The sequence below is a fragment of the Lutra lutra genome, chromosome 1 (genome assembly GCF_902655055.1).
Source record: "Lutra lutra chromosome 1, mLutLut1.2, whole genome shotgun sequence".
Taxonomy (NCBI): Eukaryota; Metazoa; Chordata; class Mammalia; order Carnivora; family Mustelidae; genus Lutra; species Lutra lutra.
This window is the reverse complement of record NC_062278.1, coordinates 155,547,281-155,567,147: the sequence shown is the minus strand read 5'-3', so window position 1 is coordinate 155,567,147 and position 19,867 is coordinate 155,547,281. Positions and strand designations below refer to the sequence as shown.

At 56.7% G+C, this 19,867-nt stretch overlaps 1 protein-coding gene across 1 annotated transcript; it reads left to right on the top strand.

Moving 5' to 3' along the window:
• The first annotated feature begins 6,494 nt into the window (after positions 1-6,494).
• On the top strand, positions 6,495-19,669 carry VILL (villin like). Its single transcript, XM_047740662.1, is given in 24 exon segments — positions 6,495-6,560; positions 6,727-6,801; positions 7,100-7,305; positions 8,404-8,512; positions 9,740-9,850; positions 10,146-10,345; positions 10,714-10,792; positions 10,888-11,004; positions 11,937-12,075; positions 12,661-12,743; positions 14,587-14,726; positions 14,806-15,006; positions 15,510-15,536; positions 15,538-15,664; positions 16,137-16,296; positions 17,228-17,280; positions 17,282-17,374; positions 18,253-18,310; positions 18,313-18,408; positions 18,411-18,436; positions 18,645-18,716; positions 18,918-19,098; positions 19,101-19,165; positions 19,403-19,669. Coding segments are annotated over 24 exon segments (2,598 nt in total). The 3' UTR covers positions 19,517-19,669.
• The last annotated feature ends 198 nt before the right edge of the window (positions 19,670-19,867 follow it).

Genomic DNA, 19,867 nt, shown 5'->3' with positions numbered 1-19,867 from the left:
CCAGGTTGAACCAGGCAGCTAGTGGCAGCTGGTGCATGTGAGGGAGGGAGAGGAAGCCGGGGCAGCCCCCAGGTGTGGGGCCTGAGCTACCAGCTGGAGGTTCATGCCAAGACCAGCTGGAGGTTCATGCCCTATCTTGGCCTCGGAGGAGGTCTCTGAGGGGCCTGACCCAGACGTCAACTGTGAGGTCAGATGCGCCAGGAGAGACGTGACCAGACAGATGAAGGATGAAAGGTGGGCAGGGGGTGGTAGTGGGGGGTGGTTCGGAAGGAATGGGAGTCTGTGTTGGAAGAGACACTAGTGTTCCCCTGGGACTGGAACTTGAAAGAAAACAGACAAGAGGCAGGAACTAAGGCCTGAGGTGTGTGCCCATTGATATCTGAAGGCCCCAACGGAGAGGGCAGAGTGGCCAGTGATGTGGGGAGAACACTCAGGCTGTGAGCAGTTTCCAGAGGAAGGAGTGGTCAGTGGGGTCCCTGGGTGGTAAGAGGGAGGGTAAGGTGAAGACAGACAACCATCCACTCGCTGTGGCAAGAGTGGGCCTTGAGGACCAGGAAAGGGCCATTTCCAGGGAGTTCAGGAACGAAGGCCAAGCAAAGTACACAGAGGAGAGAATTTGCAGGGAGGAAGTGAGAAATGAGGACACAGGATTTTGCTGAGCACGGGGACGAAAGGAGTCAGGGAAACAGACATGTGCAGGCAGAGACAAACACACACACACACACACACACACACACCCATCATATAAAGGAACAGAGGACTAAACAGGCGCTCTCACACACACAAGGTCAGACACACACAGGGCCTAACCACCTGTCCTGGGATGCAGGCGTCCCTTCACACACAGGGACCCATTAACTCTGTTAACCACAGTCACATACTGTCAGTGGGTCCAACTGGGCACAGGTGGACCTAGACTTCCTGGAGTCACCCCCTCTCTATGACAGGGAGCAGTGAGGGGGAGGCTTGGACATGGGGAAAGGGTCTTGGGGCCAACGGGCAGGTTTTAGCAGTATGTCCTGGTAGAGGAGTCCCAATGGCTGGGCCTTGGCTAGGACAAGGCCAATGGCTTAAAGTAAGAGGTGGCCCTGTTTCTGGAGTTTCTGGAATGCTCCATTTTCAGCAACTCCCCCACCCTACAATCAGGAAGGAAAGGAGAGAGAAGCCCAAGGTGTGGGAAAGGTGTCTTCCTGCAAGGACTGGACTGGCCTCTCCCACGATGGGTATCAGGGCTCCCCAGGAGGGTCTGTGCTGGGCAGCAAGCCCAAATGGGGAACAGTGAGAACAGAAGAGATGCTAGAGGGATCCCTGGCCCCCTACCCCATCTCCTGTAGTGACCTGGGTCTCACAGAACCAGACTGCCACCCCCTCCCCCAAAAGCTTTGGTTCTCCTTCCTCCTAAAGTGTGTAGGAGTAGCCTGGCCTTCTGGGGGTCAGGGATCAGAGAAGGAAAGTCATGGTATATTCCACACCCCACATCTTGGACCAGCCCAGGCCACCAAGCCCTGCTGTCTCTGGCCTCCAGTAGCCAGGAAGGGAGGCCTGGCAGACCAGCCATGGCCCTGGGGATGGTGTGGCTCTCAGGGAGGTGGGTCAATATTTGTTGACTGACTGACTGACTGCATTTGAATCCAGCCCACAGGTGGTGGGGTGTTAGGCTGGGTGGGAGCTGGGATTGAGTTACAGTGCCGCGACAGGGGACAGGCCCAGCACTGACCGCTGGCCAGGAAAGAGAGCACCTTCCAGCAGGTAGGCCTGGCAGGGAGGGGGCTCCAGAATCAGCGGGGAGGGGTTGCTCCGAGTCAGGGTGTCTAGCACAGGGTCACCAGGCTCAGGGTCACGAGGAGCTACCAGAACTTGGGAGGCAGGGAAAACCCAACAAGTGAGAACACCAGTGGGGGCAGGGAGGCCATAGGCGGCGACCAAGGGGAGGAAAGTGGCAGATTCTGTACAGATGGGGTCTCCCTCATGCCCAGAGTCAGAACACCTGGGGACCCAGGCCCAGCCCTCCCTCCTCCCACTCCCACCTTCTCTGGAGGGCAGCGCACCTCCCCTCTTACTGCAATTCTGGCAAAGTGACCTCAGGGTCTGCCCTTTCACAGGTACCTCAGTAGGAAGTGGCCATGGGGGCACCAGAGGAAGGGAGGCCCTGGGGGCAGGGGGGCTGGTGGGTGGGTGGGAGGAGGAGCCAAGGAAAGGAGGGAGCATCTGGAGAAGGAAGGGAGCACCTGACAGTGAGGAGAACCCAGGGTAGAGAAGGGGAGACCAGGGGAGCAAGGGGACGTTGGGGGAGGCAAGGGGTGCAGCAGGAGGATGGGGGGAGGAGTGGCCTCTGGGGGAGAGAAGGGAGCACTGGGGGCAGGGAAGGCAGAGAGAAGGGGGCTGGGGAGGGAGGATGCCTGGGGGCAGGGGATGCCCAGTGGGGACTGGAGGGGGGCCAGGAATGGAAGGAAGTATGGGGGAGGGAGGGAGATGGGTTTGTCAGGGAAGGAACTGGGCATCTAGGAGAAAAGGGGACCCTGGGCTTCCAGCAGCTTTCAGGAGAAAGAGGATACAGGGTAGGATAGAGGGAGTTCCCCAGGGGAAGAGAGGGCGTCTAGGGTGGGAGGGCTTGGCACTCTGGGAAGGGAAGGGCCCCTCTGAGGGAGAAGGAGACCACCTGAGGAGAGGGGGTCCTAGGGGAGAGAGGATCCTTTGCCCATCCCTGTGAGAATCCCTTGCCCATCCCACAGAACCCAGGTGATATGGGGATGAGGGCCTCAGGCCCTGGGAGCCTCTGAGTTTGGCTGGATATATGGGCACCCTTCCCACCCCCTGCAGGGGATGCTGACCTGGCCCCAGTGAATCTCACCCTGTCACCCACGTCACTGGCACATCGACAGGCAGGTCTCTAACAGCCATTCTGGGTGCAGTGAGAGCACATGGTGGCCCCAGGTCCATCCACCCTTACTGAGTAGCAAGCAAGTTTCACTCATTCAGTGGCTGTCCCTGAGTCCCTGCTGGCTGTGGCGCAGCTGGGAGCTGGCAGCGAGCAGGAGGACGAGCCCCTGGCCTTGTGAGCCCTCTGCTCTAGAGCAGGAGACCCTACCTACAGCAAGGTGAGGCTCTAACCCCAACACGACCGCCCCACTGCCCACCCTGCTCTGGGCAGCTCCCTCCCGCATTCGCTCCCTGCTTCCAGAAGCCACCTTGGCCCTCTTCAGGAGGGTGTGGAATTTCCCACAGTGACCTGTGAGCTCACCAAGGCCTGAGCCCGGCCCTCAGGGGCCCCGGACAATGGTGTAAGGCATGCAGGCCACTCTGCACGAGCCACACTATTCTTCTGATTCTGTAACTCTAGAACTCTCCTCCTCCTTAGTCTCCCCTGCCCAGTCAGGGTCAGCGAGCCATGGGAGTTCCTACCACTGGAGCCAAGTGGGGAGGGGAGAGGAACTAACACCATGCTAGGATCACTAGGAAAGAGAAATTCAAAGAGAAGTGACTTCTGGGTCAATTGGGCAAAGCAGTGGCAAGAAGCAAAAGTTGTGGGGCGCCTGGGTGGCTCAATCAGTTAAGCAACTCCCTTCCGCTCAGGTCGTGATCCTGGGGCCCTGGGGTGGAGCCCCACATCGGGCTCCCTGCTCATCAGAAGCCCACTTCTCCCTCTCCCTCTGCTGCTCCCCCTGCTTTGTACTCACTTCCTCCCTCTCTCTCTCTCTCTCTCTCTGTCAAATAAACAAATAAAAATTAAAAAAAAAAAAAAAGCAAAAGTTGCAGCTGGCAGGACTTAGGTTAGATGGAGAAAGAACTTCAGTGGATGAAGAAATGACCAAACCTCATACCTAGGGCATGTTACAGGGAAGCCTGGGGGAACTGAGAGTCATCGGCTACGATGTAACAAGATATGGAGAACCCCCTCCTTCCCCAGATACCTCTCATTCCATGTTGCTCTCCTGTGCACACTCAGAATCACAGGGCACTGTGGGAGCTAAGGGAGCTAAGTCACTGTTTGCAGAGCCTGTGGCTGTTCACAGGGTCCGCTTGTATTAAGAGGTCAGCTCTGTTTCAAGAATTTAAGAGTGCCTGTGCTTGATTCGCCCAGCCCTCTCAGGTTAGCAAAGCCTGCTGCTTGCTCCTGACTCTATCACAGTCTTCAGAGATGATCCTTGTGTGCAGAGTCTGAGTTTGCAGAAACTTCCTCTTGTCTCTCTCCGAGCCTGTGTCTAGAGGCTCTTTTAAGGGTCTTTTTTTCAAAATGCGTCTTCCTTCTTTTCTTCCTCCCTTCCTTCCTCCCTCCCTCTCTTTCCCCTTCCCTTCCCTTCCCTTCTGTCCCCTTCCCCTTCCTTCCGTCCTTCCTTCCTTCCTCCTTTCCTTCCTTCCTTCCTTCCTAAGATTTTATTTATTTGAGAGAAAGAGAGAGAGAAGGAGCAGGGGAGAGAGGGACAAGCTGACTCCCTGCTGACCGGGGGACCAGGATGCAGGGCTTGATCCCAGGACCCTGAGATCGCAGCCTGAGCCAAAGGCAGACACTTAACGCACTGAGCCACCAAGGCGCCCCCCAGAACCTGTCTTTTTAAACAGTCTGTCCCTATTTCCTTGTGCATTAGTTTTGCTTTTATGGCAGAGACTGCACTGTGTGTACAACCTATCCCTGTCTACGGAGTTTGTCTGGGTCCTTGTCTACGATACCTCTTTCAGCCTAAAGATGCTGTTCCTGTTTGCAAAGCTTTGTTTCCAGTACCTGTCCCTATCAGCAGACCCGGTTTCCTCTGCAGTGTCTCTTTCTCTAGACTATGATCCTGTTTGCAGAGTCTTTTTCTATTCCAGAGTCTCGTTCAGTCTGCAGAACCTAAGTCCTATTTATACAATCTATGACATCTTTTTAGGGACTTCAACTGTTTGCACACCCTATCTGAATTTCCCTGGGTAGAAACTGTTCCTGCTTGCAGGACCTGTTCCTGTGAAGACTTATCACTGTCAGAGGTCACTGTGTCTATCTGGGAGCACCTGTGTCTCTCTGCATAGCATATCCCTGTTTGTAGAGCCTCTGCCTATCTGCATACTCTGTTCCTAATTCTATGTGTAACTGTTAGCAGAACCTGGCCATATTTACAGAGCCTTTATCTGCTTCCAGAATTCATTTTTTTTCCTATAAAGTGTATCCCTGTTTGCAGAACGTGGGCTCTCTATAGAACTCAGTCCTGTTTCAAGATCCGGGAATTCTGTGCTTGAACACAAAGCTAATTACCCTGCCAGCTCATTTCAGCAAACCCTGGCGGCTCTGAACAGGCTCCCATTGTTAACAGAACCTATCTATTTATAGAGCCTGTGTGGGCTTAGAAAACCTCTCCCTATCTGCAAAGTCTCAGTCTGCAGAGCCTGTGTCTTTTCTCAGAGTCTGGATCTCTTTGCAGAGTTCATGAATATTTGTCCAAGCTATTCCCATCTCCCTGCATGCAGGATTTGAGTCTGTTTTCCAAAGCTGCTCTTGCATGCGGGTTCTGACCATGCCTAGAGAGTTTCTGCTTGTTTCAAAATCCTGTCTCTGGAAAGATGCTGTGCCTGTTTGCAGAGCCTTGCTTTCTAGGTACCTGTCCATGTCTGCAGTCTGTCTCTTATGCAAAGAGTCCCTATCTTAAGGGTTTGTCCCCATCCGCATTTACAAAGCCTTTCCCAGTCCGCAAAGCTCCTCCATATCTGCTAAGTCTGTGGCTGTTTGTAGAGCCTTTTTTGTATTCACGTCCTTTGCTTGTTTGCCTGCCCTGTCTGAATTTCCCTGGGTAGAGTCTGTCTCTTTGTGCAGGCTGTGTTTATACACACACATGGTCCCTGACCACAGAACTCATTTTATCAGGACAGCCTGTGCCTATTGCATCCCTTTCTTCAGTCTCAGGAAGCCGTCCCTGTTTGCAGAGCCTCTGTTTATATGTAGAGCCTTTTTCTGTCCACAGAAACTATCACTCTCTGCCGGTGCAGTCTCTCTTTGCATAGCCTGTCCCTAGGAAGACCTAAGCCTATTCGCAGCTCTGAATCCTGTAGACAGAGTCCGTCTTTGCGTACAGGATTCAGTCTCATTTCAAGAACCTGTTTGCAGAGCCTTTCCTTGGCTGCTGAATCTGTTTTTTTTTTTTTTTTTTACCAGCAGAACCTTTGCCTGTCTGCAGAGCCCATCACTGTCTCCAGTGGCCATTCCTGGCTGCAGAGCTTTGTAGAGGTCCCCATGTTCAAAACCCATCCCTGACCACAGAGCTGGGCCCTGTTTCAAGACCACAACCACAGATAGCAAATCAGGTCCCTGCTTGCAAAGCCTCTGTGCCAACGTCTCAGTACCTGTCCTGCTTTGCTGGCCTTTGGGTATGTATAGAGCCCTCCTAGTGAAAGGCATGTTCTGTGATGACAGTGCTTTGGAAAGCTGCAGGCGGGGAGTGTTCTTGCTTGGAGCCCAGAGCACAGGTGGTCAGGGCCTGAGAACTCCAGCCCTTGTTGTTTCCTCCTTCATTCCCTCCTGGCCCAGGATGGACATCGGCAAGGACCTCCCAGCCATTGAGAGTCACAGGGACCTCCACGTATGGATCATCGAGGTGAGGGGCACAACCGGACAACAGAGCGGGTGACAAGGCCTATGCAGTCTCTGAGACTAGGCTTCTCCCTCCCCCCATCTCAGAGCTCCCTCCTTCCTCCAACCCCAGAAGGTCATGGGTAGGCAGGTGGTCCTGCGAAGTTTCCATGGGCACCTTCCTCTCCCAGAACCTGAGCATGGTGCTAGCTCCTGAGAGGGCTTATGGGAACTTCTTCAAGGAACGCTGCTACATCGTCCTCCATGTGAGCATGCGGGGAGCCTGTCTGAGAGGTGGCTTGGCCCGCAGGGGAGTGTGATGATGCAGACCAAGCCCCGCCCCGGGAAGAGGCAGGCTGGCAGCCCAGGAATCAACCCCAGGAGAGGGCTGCCACCTCTGAGGCCTCTTCATCCTTCCGTCCCCCATTCTGGACCTCCTGTCGAGGGAGGCGCCTGCTCAGTCCCTCCAAGGCCCTTGGCGCACCCTGGATCTGTGTCCACCCCATCCCTGGATCCTCCGCGAGCCCCGACCCCCCCCCCCACACACACACACCTGTGCCCTAGGTTCCCCAGAGCCTGAAGGCCCCGCAGGGGGTGCCCAGCGACCTGCACTACTGGGTCAGGAAGGAGGAGGGCGGAGAGGCAGAGGGCGCGGCGGAAGCTTTCGAGCAGCACCTGCAGGGGGCGCCGGGGGCCGCCACCGTGCCGCACCGGAAGGCGTCGAGCCAAGAGGCCGACACCTTCCGCAGCTACTTCGGCCAGGCAGTGCTGTGAGTGCTAGGCTGCCGGCTGGGAGGCCTGGGGTGACTCTCTTCACCCTCGCGTGGGGGTGTTGGGCTCGGGGGAGACGTCTCTCCTGAGTTACAAGTCTCATACCCAACAACGACCGATTTAGAGCATAAATTCAGTGACTTCTAGTCTGTCCCTGAGTTGTGCACCATCACCTCCGTGACCCCAAAAGAAACCGCATACCCTTCACAACACTCCCCGTTTACCCCCAACATTTTCTTCCCTCCGTCTATATAGATTTGCCTATTCGGCGCATTTTTATAAATAGAATTCTACAGCGCATGATGGGGGATAGAACACATCTATGCATTTATCCCTCACGGGAGATTTGAATTGCTTCCACTTTGGGGCTGCTGCGGATAATGCTGCTATGAATATTTTTATCCACGTTTTGCGGTGGGTTTTTTTTTTTTTTTCCGATTTTGTTGGGGTAATTGACATACATCACGGTAGAGTTTGAGGAGTACAGCATGAGGCTTTGACTTACAATCCCTGAGACCTGATCACCACACTAAGTTTAGTTAACATCCTCTTGTCTACAAGCTTTTGTGCAGAAGTGTTTTTCCCTTCTCTTGGGTATATACCCCGAAGTGGAGGTCAATGTCTTTTGGAGTTTGCCTTTGTGATACTGTGCCCAGTAGAAATATGTCTTTGAGTAGAAATTGCTTCAAATATGGATTAAATGAATGATGGCGATATATTAGGTTAAACCGTAGGAAAATGCCAATATTTGATCATGGCTGTTTCATACATGGCTGTTTCATTCATGTAGCACTGTTCCTCGAAGAAGTTAAACCTCGCACACACATATAGGATAGACGGGAGCATATTTATACACACACAAGCACAAAACACACCACTCCTATAGGATGCGCCAATAGGCGGGCACACGTACATAGACACATGTCTGTGTGCACACACGTGTGCTGTGGCCCAGATTCCATGCACTCCCATCTGTACCTCCACGGACAGATCCCCGTGTGCCCCTACTTGTCCACGGATACACGTGTGCTCACCTCTGCGCTCATTCCTGAGCATGGCAATGTGTAGTCTTCCAGGAGAGCCCGTTCCCTCCTCAGCTACGGGAAAGGAAGCCTGGCCTCTGCCCTCAGGCACGTGGAGACCAACATGTACAGCATCCAACGACTGCTGCACATTCGAGGGAGGAAGCACGTGCCAGACACCAAGGTGAGGGCTGCGGGGGATGGTGCTCTGCCTCCAGGCTCAGGTCAGACTGTGGGGACTCCCCTATGGGGAAGTGTGGAGGAGGGAGGGGGCCGGGAGGGTGGCAAGGGCTGTCACCACTCCCAGGTGGCCTATCTTGAATGAGCAGAGAAGAGGTAGAACCAGGCTTCTAGCCCCTCACCACCACGGCTCCTCCGACTCTATTTTCTCATTCACCCCAACGGCCTATGAAGAACTTGGGGAGGTGAGGCAGACAAGATGGCGCACCCAGAGGGTCCTCCTAGGCAGCACAGTGGGAAGTGGCCTGATGTGGGATGGGGGTGCACAGCCCCACACTCTTCACACACATTGTCCCCATCGCCCATAGGCACACCCACTGTCTCCCATCAGTCCCCCCAGGCTCACACAAGTCTGTAGATTGCCCCCTACTTCCATCTGTTGGAAAAGCAATTGGGAATACCAGTCTTGTTAGAACATGACACGTTACTGCCATGTGGCAGGAATTTGGCATAACAAACATCCAGGTGTTTGATGTCTGCGATGTGAATGGTGACACCTGAGTTGTGCACATTACTCTCTATATGACATAGAGTGGTCTGTTACAATCCCACACAGGCTCACCCACCATCCCCACAGAGGCAGTGACCTATGTCCCTAGTCACACAGGGACAACACGCAGCCCCAGGTTTGGCCTGCCATATTGGCATAATTATTTAGAATCCCTCCTTCTCCTCCCTGAAGTGTCTCTGTTTGGATGGTAGCTGTCCTTCTCCGTAGATAACACCCTGCCCCCCACTCAGACACATCAGCTCTCACCCATGTGCTCTCACACTTGTTCACATCGGAAGTGCCCCCATATGTGTACACACACATGTACACATGTGAGTAGATAGGTACACACACTCCACTTGCACACACATGTACACGTACACACATGCAGCTATCGACATGCCTTGAGCAGACAGTGTCTTAAACGTGAACACCCTGTGAAATGCAGCATTACCCAAAGTCATACATGCCTATGGATGCACACAGCCATCCCCCAAGAGTGACCTTCAAGGTCTCCTATGGTCACACAGATGCGTGTCTGCGTGCCACAGTACTGCGTCCCACAGATAGACAGTTGGCCACAGCTTGGTGCACTCATGTGGACAATGTAGGTTGTCCCTCTCCCCGGGTGCTGGTGGTATAACACCCTGTTTCCTGCCCTGCCGCTCCTGACTCTGGCAGGTGGAGCTCTCTTGGAACAGCTTTAATAGGGGTGACATCTTCTTGCTGGACCTGGGCAAGGTGATGATCCAGTGGAATGGGCCAGAGAGCAGCATTTCTGAGAAGGCGCGGGTCAGTGTCTACCCTGGGAACTAAGGGATGCAGGGTTTGGGGGGAAGGGTGCCCATCCTCCAGCCACCCCAAGAAGTGGGCCTGGTTCTCTGCTACAAGCTGAGAAGCACCTACTATGTGCAAGCTGAGCCTAGAGCCTGCACTGGCATCCTTGGAGTCTAGGATGCCGTGAAGTCTCCCCATGACTCCGGCCTCTGGGAGCTGAGCTGTGACAGAAAGGATCAGGGATGGATTATCTGAGCAGGGAAGTTGGGGGACATGCTGGGGAAGCCCTGACAGCCACGTCCTCTCACAGGGCCTGGCCCTGACCTGCAGCCTCCAGGACAGGGAGCTTGGTGGCCGTGCACAGACTGGTGTGGTGGATGACGAGGTCGAAGCCACTGACCCGATGCAGGTCACAGAAGCTGTGCTGGCCTGCAGAGTGGGCAATCTGCACGCCACTGTGCCCAACAAGAGTATTGACAGACTGCAGAAGGCCAGTGTCTGCCTCTACCAAGGAGCAGACCTGGGGAGTAGACAGGGTGGAGGGAGTAGCCTGGGTCTGCATGTCTGTCATTACTACAGTAACACAGTGTCCCTAGAAAGCTCTCTAGGAAAGGCCCCTGGGTTTCTGGAGCAAGCCATGTAAGGCTTTGGGCCCAGCCTGTCCTCTTGCATGGCTGTGTTTCTGAGAAACCTATTGTACAGATAGGGCAACTGAGGCACCAGATGGCCAGGAAGTTGCCTAAAGCTCTACAGCAAGGCTGCAGTGATGTCAGGACTGCAACTTCCATGCCCTCTGCCTTTGGGGGGACTAGAGGAGGCTGGAGTGGAGCCAGGCCAGAGAGGGGCTGAGCTGCCTACATCGGTTGCCTATCCCCTAGTGTTTGTGAGAAGTATGAGAACTTGGTGATCCAGGAGTTGGCGACCTGCCTACTAACCCAAGACCTACTGCAGGAAGAGGTGAGGCAGGCCCAGCTAACCTCATCCATTCCCACCCACCCGCAACCCCAACCTGAGCCAGACCACCTCCTGATCATTCCCCTTCTTGCTCCCAGGACTACTGCATCCTGGACCAGGGTGGTTTCAAGATCTACGTGTGGCAGGGACAGTTGTCCGGCCTCCAAGAGAAAAAGGCTCCCTTCAGCTGGGCTCTGATGAAGCTGTTGGGCCCTGTCTCAAAGGGAGCTGCCCTGAGGTTTGAAGTGGGGGGAGCCCTGCCCTGGGGTGTGAGGGAAGAAATGGTAGTACCCTGAAATCTAAGCTAGGAGACATCCACGTTCCTGGGGTTTTAAGGGACAGTAGTCCTGCCCTTGGGCCAGGAGGTGGATACATCCTGCCCTGGGAGGCTGTCTGATAGAGGACATGACTTTGCCCTGGGGTCTCAGCTTGGAGACAAAGTGCCTCCTCTGAGGATGGAGACACAGTTTTGTCAGGGGTCTGAGAGAACACAGGGCCCCTCTCGAGGTGCCCGGGCCATGCAGCCTACCCTGGGGAGCCCTGACAGGGGTTAGGGCACGGGGGACCAGATAGCACCCAAGAAACCACGAGTAAAAGGGGAACGTGGCCCTGCCTTGCGGTTTGAGAAGCACACCGCACTGGGCGCCTCCTCCTTTTTGAGGAGGGGAGACAGGGCTCTCCTGGGGTCTGCGGGTGTTGTCACGCCCATCCTTCCCAAGGCTCAGACGAAAGGGACCTTGCCCGTCCTCAGGGACCTCAGAGAAGTCGGTGGTGAAGGGGCCAGCTTTTTTTTTTTTTTTTTAATTTAATTTTATTTTTTTTATGTGACAGAGAGAGAGATCACAAGTAGGCAGAGAGACAGGCAGAGAGAGAGGGGAAAGCGGGCTCCCGGCTGAGCAGAGAGCCCCATGTGGGGCTCGATCCCAGGACCCTGAGATCATGACCTGAGCCGAAGCCAGTGGCTTAACCCACTGAGCCACCCAGGCGAAGGGGCCAGCTTCTCAAGCGGGTCATGAGCTCGGTTAATGCTGCTCAGGGCTTGGCTGAGCCGCACATCCCCCGTGCGGGTGGAGCAGAGAATTGGACCCCCCCCAGCCGAGCCCCTGAAGCCCCGGCCTGGGCGCCCCCGACAGAGACCCCGCCCCAGACCTTCATCCATGCCAAAGGCTATCAGACCTACACCAACGTGGAGGTGGTGAGCGACGGCGCCGAGTGGGCCGCGTTCAAACAGCTCTTCCAGACTTGGTCTACCAACCAGCGAGGGCACAAGAATGTCGACGGGACTAGTGAGAGGGAGGGGCGGGGTCTGGAGGGGCGGGGCTGGCGCGGGGCGGCACCCGGCTCCTCAGTGGGATGGGAATGTGGTCGTGGCTTGGCCTAATGGACCGAAACGTGGTTGGCGCGGGGCGGGTTCTGTGGGGGAAGGCGGGACCCGCGCGGGGCGGCACCCAGAACTTCGGTGGAATGGGAGAGCGGGCGGGACGAGGCCGGAGGCTTGGAGGAGGCGGGGCGGGGCCGGCGTGGGGCGGCACCCAGAACCTTGGCCGGGGGCGGGGGCGTGGCGTGACCTGCGGGGGCGGGACGTGGTCGGCGTGGGACAGGGCCTGCGGGGTGAGGCGGGGCCGGCGCGGGGCGGCGCCCAGAACTTCCGTGGGATGGAGGAATGGGCGGGACCGGGCCCGGCGGGTTGCGAGAGCCGGGTGCTGCAGACGTGCAGCCGGGTCTTCGGTGGGATGGAGTGGGACCGCCACGGGATGGGAGGGTGCGGCCGGGGTTGGGGGGCTTCTTGAATGATGGGACGGACGGGGGTTAGCTGGGGCGAGGTCGCCAGTGACACCTAAGCCCTCCCTGATTCAGGTAAATTGATTCAGGTAAGGCTGATGTGGGCAAGCTGCACAGTCAGCCTGAACTAGCGGCTCAGCTCAGGATGGTGGACGCCTCCGGGGAGGTGGAGGTAAGGGGCATTAGCTTGGCTGGAGGAAGATAGGCACACAGGGCAGGCTGTGTTTTCAGGTGATCCGTATGGTTGCTGAAGTGCCCCAAGTCCACGCAGTTGCACATCACACGGTGACACCCAGAGGCATGCGTACATGAACACACACCCTGCCTACAGCTGGCTCACACACATCACGCCTAATCAATCTATGCAGCTGCGTTCACGTAACACTTGGCACACAGCACAGTAACACTTCAAGATACTTAAGTCCGCTCCTTTGTTAAATATATGACATAACCATATATAGAATACAGACACATATACGCACACCTTTTAATTGCACCCAACCAGCCAAGTTCACCAGTGGCAAACGTGTAATTGCACAAATTCTACATTACACAGGATCACAGTCACACACAACAGTCAACCCACAGGAACACACCAACATAGCACACAATCACATGTCATCAGTCACAGCCCCATGCGGTCACACAGTCAGCCACCTCTCTGGCCTCAGACCAGAGTTCTGGGAGATGTAGGGACTGCATCATGACATGTTATCTGATCCCTGGTAGAACCCTTAATTCCTTTGGGCCTCAGTTTTTATCTATAAAGTGGGGGCAAAAACATCTGGCCTTGGCTGGTGTGGGGATGCTGTAAGATTCTGGGAATAGGACTTGTGGTCTTCTAGTTCTTAAGGTAGGTGGAGGTCAGAGAAAATACCAATTGTCCAAGGTTTCTTCCTATATTTGCCCTAATATGGATGGACAGAGACTGTTAGAAGGGATCAAGAGAGGAGGAGACACAGCAGGGGTTGGGGGAGCAGGCAGAAAGGAAGACAGGGAATGGGAACAGAGACAGAAGAGACTGAGAAAGAGGAGGAAGGAAACAGAGTGGAGGGGGGATGGGATGAAAAGCAGGAGAGATGGGGTACACAGGGAGAGACAGAGGGGGATAGGAAAACAGAGGAGGGCAAAGGTCTTGCCATTCAGGCTCCAAGCGCAGAGGCAGGGAGGGGAACCCTCCCAGCATGCCTGCAGTCAGGGGGTGGGGAGCCCCTGAACCAGGAGGCCTGGCTGCCAGATAAGGGCTGCTCCTGGGTAGCACGTGTGATGTGGTCGGGAATAGTCTCTTCTCCAAAAGGCAGCATTCTTCCCCAGAGAGGACATCTTCCCCAGAGAGAGCAGTCAGGCTCCGTGTGGCCACAGGATGCCCAGGCACTGTTTCCTGCCATTGTCAAGGTGGGTATTGATATGCCCACTTTACCGATGGGAAAAGCTGACACTCAGAAGGGTCTCACTGCCCACACCGGGTTTGCCTGGGATTTGATGCAGGTCGGCCTGGCTCCAGAGCCCATGCTCAATACTCACTAGGAACAGGAAATCACGCTATTAAGTGTAAGGAAGTATTTTCCTTTCAGTGTTTGAACAGGTTTTGTCTTTTTAAGTGACACTTGAGAAAAGAGAATTTTCCCGAGAGCCCCGAGGCCTTGCATCCACTCAGCTTCTGCAGCCCTGGCCTGGGCAGCAAGCAGCTGGGCCAAGACCTGCCTGCCCCTAACGCGCCTGTGGCTGGAGGGGAGCAGGGTGTCTGGGCAGCCTCTGGAGTCCTCCCCGCTTGCTTGTCCCATGCACCACAGGACAATTCTGTCCTGTTTGACAGCAGGCCAGGACGTGTGGGAGTGCCCAGGGGCCATGGGAAGAAGGGTCACCTGCAGAGCCTTGCGCCAGCCCAGGAGAGCCCTTGCCTGCACTGAGAAGGGCTGCCCTGTGGCTGAGGAGAGCTCGCTGGCTGGGCACAGGCTGGGCGGGCTGGTTCAAGGGGAGGAGCCACCTGGGCCCACCAGTCTTCTGTTCCACAGGTGTGGTGCATCCAGGACTTGGGCAGACAGCCCGTGGACCCCAAGCACCATGGACAGCTGTATGTGGACATCTGCTACCTGGTCCTCTACACCTACTGGAAGATGGGCCGTGTCTGGTACATCCTGTACCTGTGGCAGGTGTGCGGCTTGGGGGTGGGAGGGGGCACCTTCAAGCCCCAGAGCTGAGGATCTGAGAATGGGATTGAAGAGCTGCCCCAGGCCCTTACCACCGACACCTGCACACCACCAGACCACCACACGTGAGGTCAGTGCTGTAAACCGCAACGCTGAGGAGCTGGACCTCATGTCCCATGGAGCCCTGGTGCAGGAGCACGCGACCATGGGCAGCGAGCCCCCTCACTTCCTCGGCATCCTCCAGGGCCACCTGGTGGTCTTCCAGATAGGGACCACCTTGCTGCTGTCCCTGCAAACTCACCGGCTCCTCCATGTGCCCACAGCCCTTATGTAAGGGCAAGACTTCTCTTCAGCCCCGGGGGCCCTCCCTGCTTACTATCCCTGGTAACCCCATGCTGTCAGACACCCGGGAGTTCCAGGGCTGACCCCTGTCTGAGTCTTTTCACCTGGTCCCCAGAGCCAGGCACAAAGCAGAAGCACAGGTGAAGAAGCTGAATTGGAAGGGAGTAGGGCCTTGCCTGGGGTCACCATTTTCTGTCCTCAAGGCCTGGGGTAGCCATGACCCAACTCCTTGGACATGGGGGAGGGATCCATTGAGAAAGGGTCTGGTTCCCTATCCAAGGCTGATGGGGTCCTCACGCTCCACACTCAAGGGGTTTAGGAGTTAGTGGTGGCTTCAGGCAAGAGTCTGCTGGGCCCGGGGGTAGTTTGTCCGTCACTGGGACAGGGAGGCAGCTCCCAGGAGCCCTTGCCTCATCCTGAGGCCCAGCCTTCTTGTAGGGGCTCAGGGGGCATGATGGGAAGGGGCAGCCAGCACCATGTGCAAGGCACGGACAGCTACAACACCAGGACCATGGAAGTGCCGGCCTGTGCCTCAGCTCTCAACTCCAATGACATCTTCTTGCTGGTCACACCTAGCACCTGCTACCTCTGGTTTGGAAAGGTACCTCTAACACTAGCCCCTCACACCTAAGGCGGTGTGCAGGGCCAGGGATGGCTCTACTCCACAGGGGAGGCAGAGGTCATGTCCAGCCTCAGGCCAGGCCCTATGCAGGGGAAAGGCCACAGTGGGGAGCTGAACGTGACAGGTAGATCTGGGAGTCCACTGGTCAGAGGCAGGCCAGGTCCAGGCTGCCTCCCCTGCTTCCTGCCAGGAGCATGATCCTTGGGAAAAAGAGGAGGCCTAGTCCAGTTTGCCAGTTTTCTCTGATCTTCAACATAAACCATAAATGGTCCCCAAGTCTGGGGTCCGCATTCCATTCTGTGGACCAGGAGAGGTCCCCAGTCCTGATAGTGGGGAAGCTCATGTGTGCCCTGCCATCAGCATAGGCCTTCCCTGACTCAAGCCCAGCCCCCCCAGAGTCCCCTGTGAGTGGGAGAGGTGGGGCTGGAGGCAAAGACCCCTCCCCCTTCAGGGCCTGACCCAGCTCTTTCTTGGCCAGGTGACCAGAGTGAGATGGCAGATGGTGGTCACTGCCATCTCTGGGGAGAACAAGGAAACAGTGCTGGAGGGTCAGGAGCCTCCCCACTTCTGGGAGGCCCTGGGAGGCTGGGCTCCCTACCCCAGCAACAAGAGGTGACAGGGCTGGGAGGAGGGTGTTCTCCTTACACAGAGGAGAAAACTAAGACCCACAGAGGGTGGGTGACGACTTAAGGGTCACACAGAGAGCTGGAGAGGCCACCCTAGAACTGAGGTCTCTTGGCTTCCCATTCCAGGATTCCCAGGAGCACAGTCCACCCTTCACTCCCCAGCCCTGGGTAACTGAGAGCAGGAAGATGCCAGGCAGTGGTGCCCTCTTCTGGCCAAACTTGCTCCCTGCATGCCCAGTCCAGGACCTTCCCAATGGCAGAGGGCAAGAGGGCAAAGCCCTATTCCCAGCCCACAGTCCCCAGGAGTCATGGTGCCGAGTGTGTGTGTGTCTGTGTGTGTGTACATTTATGTGTGGGGGGCAGTTAATGTGACGTGTCGATAAACAGTATGTGTGGAGTGTGTAAAAGGACAAGGGTGTGTATCAGAAGGTAAGGCAGGTGAGGCCTTCAGGGAGGTTGTTACCGAGTTGGGGCTGCTGTGAGTGTCTGTGAGGCCGGGTTTATGTGCTGTATGCCCCTGAGCATCCAGCCAGGACCGGGGGCTCCTCCCTCCTGGGGTGGGCAGGGCCCCAGCTTAATACCCCTCCCCTCCATCCTTCCTTCCAGCCCCACTGAGCCAGCCATCCCCCTCCCAGGGCCCCACTCAGGGGAAAATTCCTGGGGCAGCATGTGTCACCACCGGCTGTGGCTAGACAGGTCATGTAATGGGCTTTCCCACTGACAGATGGGGACCCTGGGGCCCAGAGAGCAGCAGGGCATCTCCAGAGGGAATTATGGGCTGGGGGGAGCCCAGAGGAGGGCCCTTGCCTCCCGCTGCAGGAGAAGCTGTCCCTGTGCTGGGGGCTAGCTCGGCCCAGGCTGCTGGGAGGCACAGCTCTCTCCGGGCCCCTCACAGCTTGGCTGTCTGCAATGGCTGGGCTTCCCAAGGATGTCTCCAGCTTCCAGCCATGGCTGTTTGAGTGCTCCAGCCCAAAGGGGCCACCTGGTCCTCACGGAGGTAGTGTTCTTTAGTCAAAAGGACCTGGACACGTATGACATCATGTTACTGGACACCTGGTAGGAGGTGAGACAGCTGCCCCGGCTGGCTGGGGTATGAATGGGGGGGTGTCCGTGTCCATGCAGCCGGGGCTGAGTATAAGTGCATTCCCAAACGTGTCAGGCTGTGGGCGAGTCTGCGTGACTCTGGGTGACAAAGTAACGCCATGAGTGACTGTGCCCCGCACAGCCACGGACAACTCTGTGTCACCGCGAAGCTGCAGGGGACTCTGGCTGTGTCTGGGGCTCATGTGCGGCTGGGAGCAGTTCTGTGTCCGCGCGCCTCACAACAGCATGCGATTCCAGGTGACCGGGTGCCCGTGGCTAAGGTGGCAGTGCGAGCAGTCACAAATTGAATGACCGCGCGAGTGTGCATGCTTCTTTTGTGTGACGGGGCTGCCTCTGTGGAGCGGCTGTGGGGTCACACGCTGCTGTAACTGGGGAAACCAAGAAACGATAAGACTGGCTGCCATGGGAGCGACTGAGTCACTTCTTGGGGGGCAGGGTCACTGTGCGTCTGAGAGGCTCCATGCGGCGGGTTTGGGGGTTGCCTGTGTTTTTCAGGAGTGCGCACAACTGTGATGGAGTGCAATCTTGTTTACGTGCAACCGTGTGTGACCGCGGGTGACAGTGAGTGGCTCTGTGGCAGTGGGGGATTGTGTGTCTGTAGCTGTCATCATGTGTGTCTGTGACACCGAATGTGGCCAGGAGGCTTCTGCGTTCCCATCTCGGAGCAAAAGCCAAACCCCCCCATACACACACCCACCACACTTTGTGTCTTCTTGCTTGGCTGGCTGGGATGTGTGTGGGATTGTGAGACCATTTAATGGATGGGAGTGGGAAAGAAGTACTCAGCTCTGGGTAGCCCCTGCACTCGCCCAAGGCCAGGTGCCCTCTGCGTCCCAGATCTTCCTGTGGTTCCGGGAAGCTGCCACTGAGTGGAAGAAGGAGGTGGTGGCCTGGGGCGGGACTACCTGAAGACACACCCAGCAGGGAGGAGCCCCAACACGCCCATCTTGGTGATGAAGCAGGGCTATGAGCCTCCCACCTTCACGGGATGGTTGTCACCTGGGACGCCTACAAGTGGACTGTGAGTGAGGCCTGGACTCCCAGCCCCACCGACTTCAGGGAGAAGGACCTGCCCTGAGCAGGCTAGGAGGAGGCACTGCCCTGTCTGGGGGAGACCTCCAGTGTGGGTAGAGAAGCCCTGGTCTTGTCCCCAGCGCCGGCCCCCCTCTCTCACCCCCAGGTCCCAGTGGTGCCCTCCATCCTGGTTCTACCCTGATTCTTGCCCCCAGAACAACCAGTTCTATGAGGAGGTGGTGGACGGCAGCCTGGGAGCAAAACCTGCCACAGTTGAGATAACAGCAGTGAGTACCGGGTCCCCCAGCCTCCTGCCGGGGACTAGGTTTGGTCAGCATGGTCCGGATGGGCAGAATGGGCACGAAGGGAGCCAGGCCCTGGTGGTGGCAGAGTTTGCAATGGGGGCAAGAAGGCCACTGGCTCAGTGTGGCCTCCCCGTGTGAGTGTCTCCCCCAGGACTCCCCAGCTTGAGTCCTCTCTCAGGGCAGGAACTCAACAACTTCCAGCTATCTGGAGGACCAAGCAATGGCAAGGCAGGCCCCTTGACCCCACGGACCCTCAAGGGCTAGGAGGAGAGCACAGGGAATGAGCTGCAGCTAGGCCCCAAGGCCAGTGGCACCAGCACCAGCAGCTACCACAGCAGCTCCAGACCTACCATCAGTGAGAGCCTGCCCCGGAACAGCTAATGCACCAGGCTGCTGAGGACTTGCTGGAGAGTAGGTGCCCAAGGCCCCCTGCCACTCACTGCCCAGGGCCTGGAGCATCTGAAACTGAGCTGGAGGTGCCCGGGGCATGACCAACTGATTGTGGGAAATGGGCAGCCTGCCCAGGGGATATGTCTTCCAGACGGAGTAATGGGCATAGCAATATGGGGGAGGAGAGCCTTGAGCCCTGGGACGATACCGCTGGATGGATGAGAGGGGATTCCAGGATCAGCTTACACCCTGCCCCTGTACCCTCTCCCCTGGTCCAGTTCTACCTCTCTGAATCTGACTTCCAAGATATCTTTGGGAAATCCAAGGAAGAATGCTATAGCATGGCCAAGTGGAGGCAGCACCAGGAAAAAAAGCGGCTTGGCTTTTTCTGACCCCAGGCCCTGCCCCTGCCTGGGCCACCCACATGGACAGGACCCCCACAGGTACCTTCCCAACACAAACCTGAGCCCCCAGGGAGACCCCGCTGACACAGCCTAGCTGGAGGCTCCCAGGTCACCCCCTCCACCCCCATCAATAAAAGCTGGTGGCGCTCACAAGGTGTGGTGTGTGGGCTTTCAAGTCTGGATCACTCAGTTGGTCCATCTCTGGGGGAAGGGGCCTCTGGGACTGGAGTGGGTGGTCTGTGACATTCCAGGGACCAAGCTCTCGCCACTGTCTTCCATGGAGGGGTTTGTTTCTTGCTGGTCCTTCCTGCCCAAGGGGACAGACAACCCTCATACTCA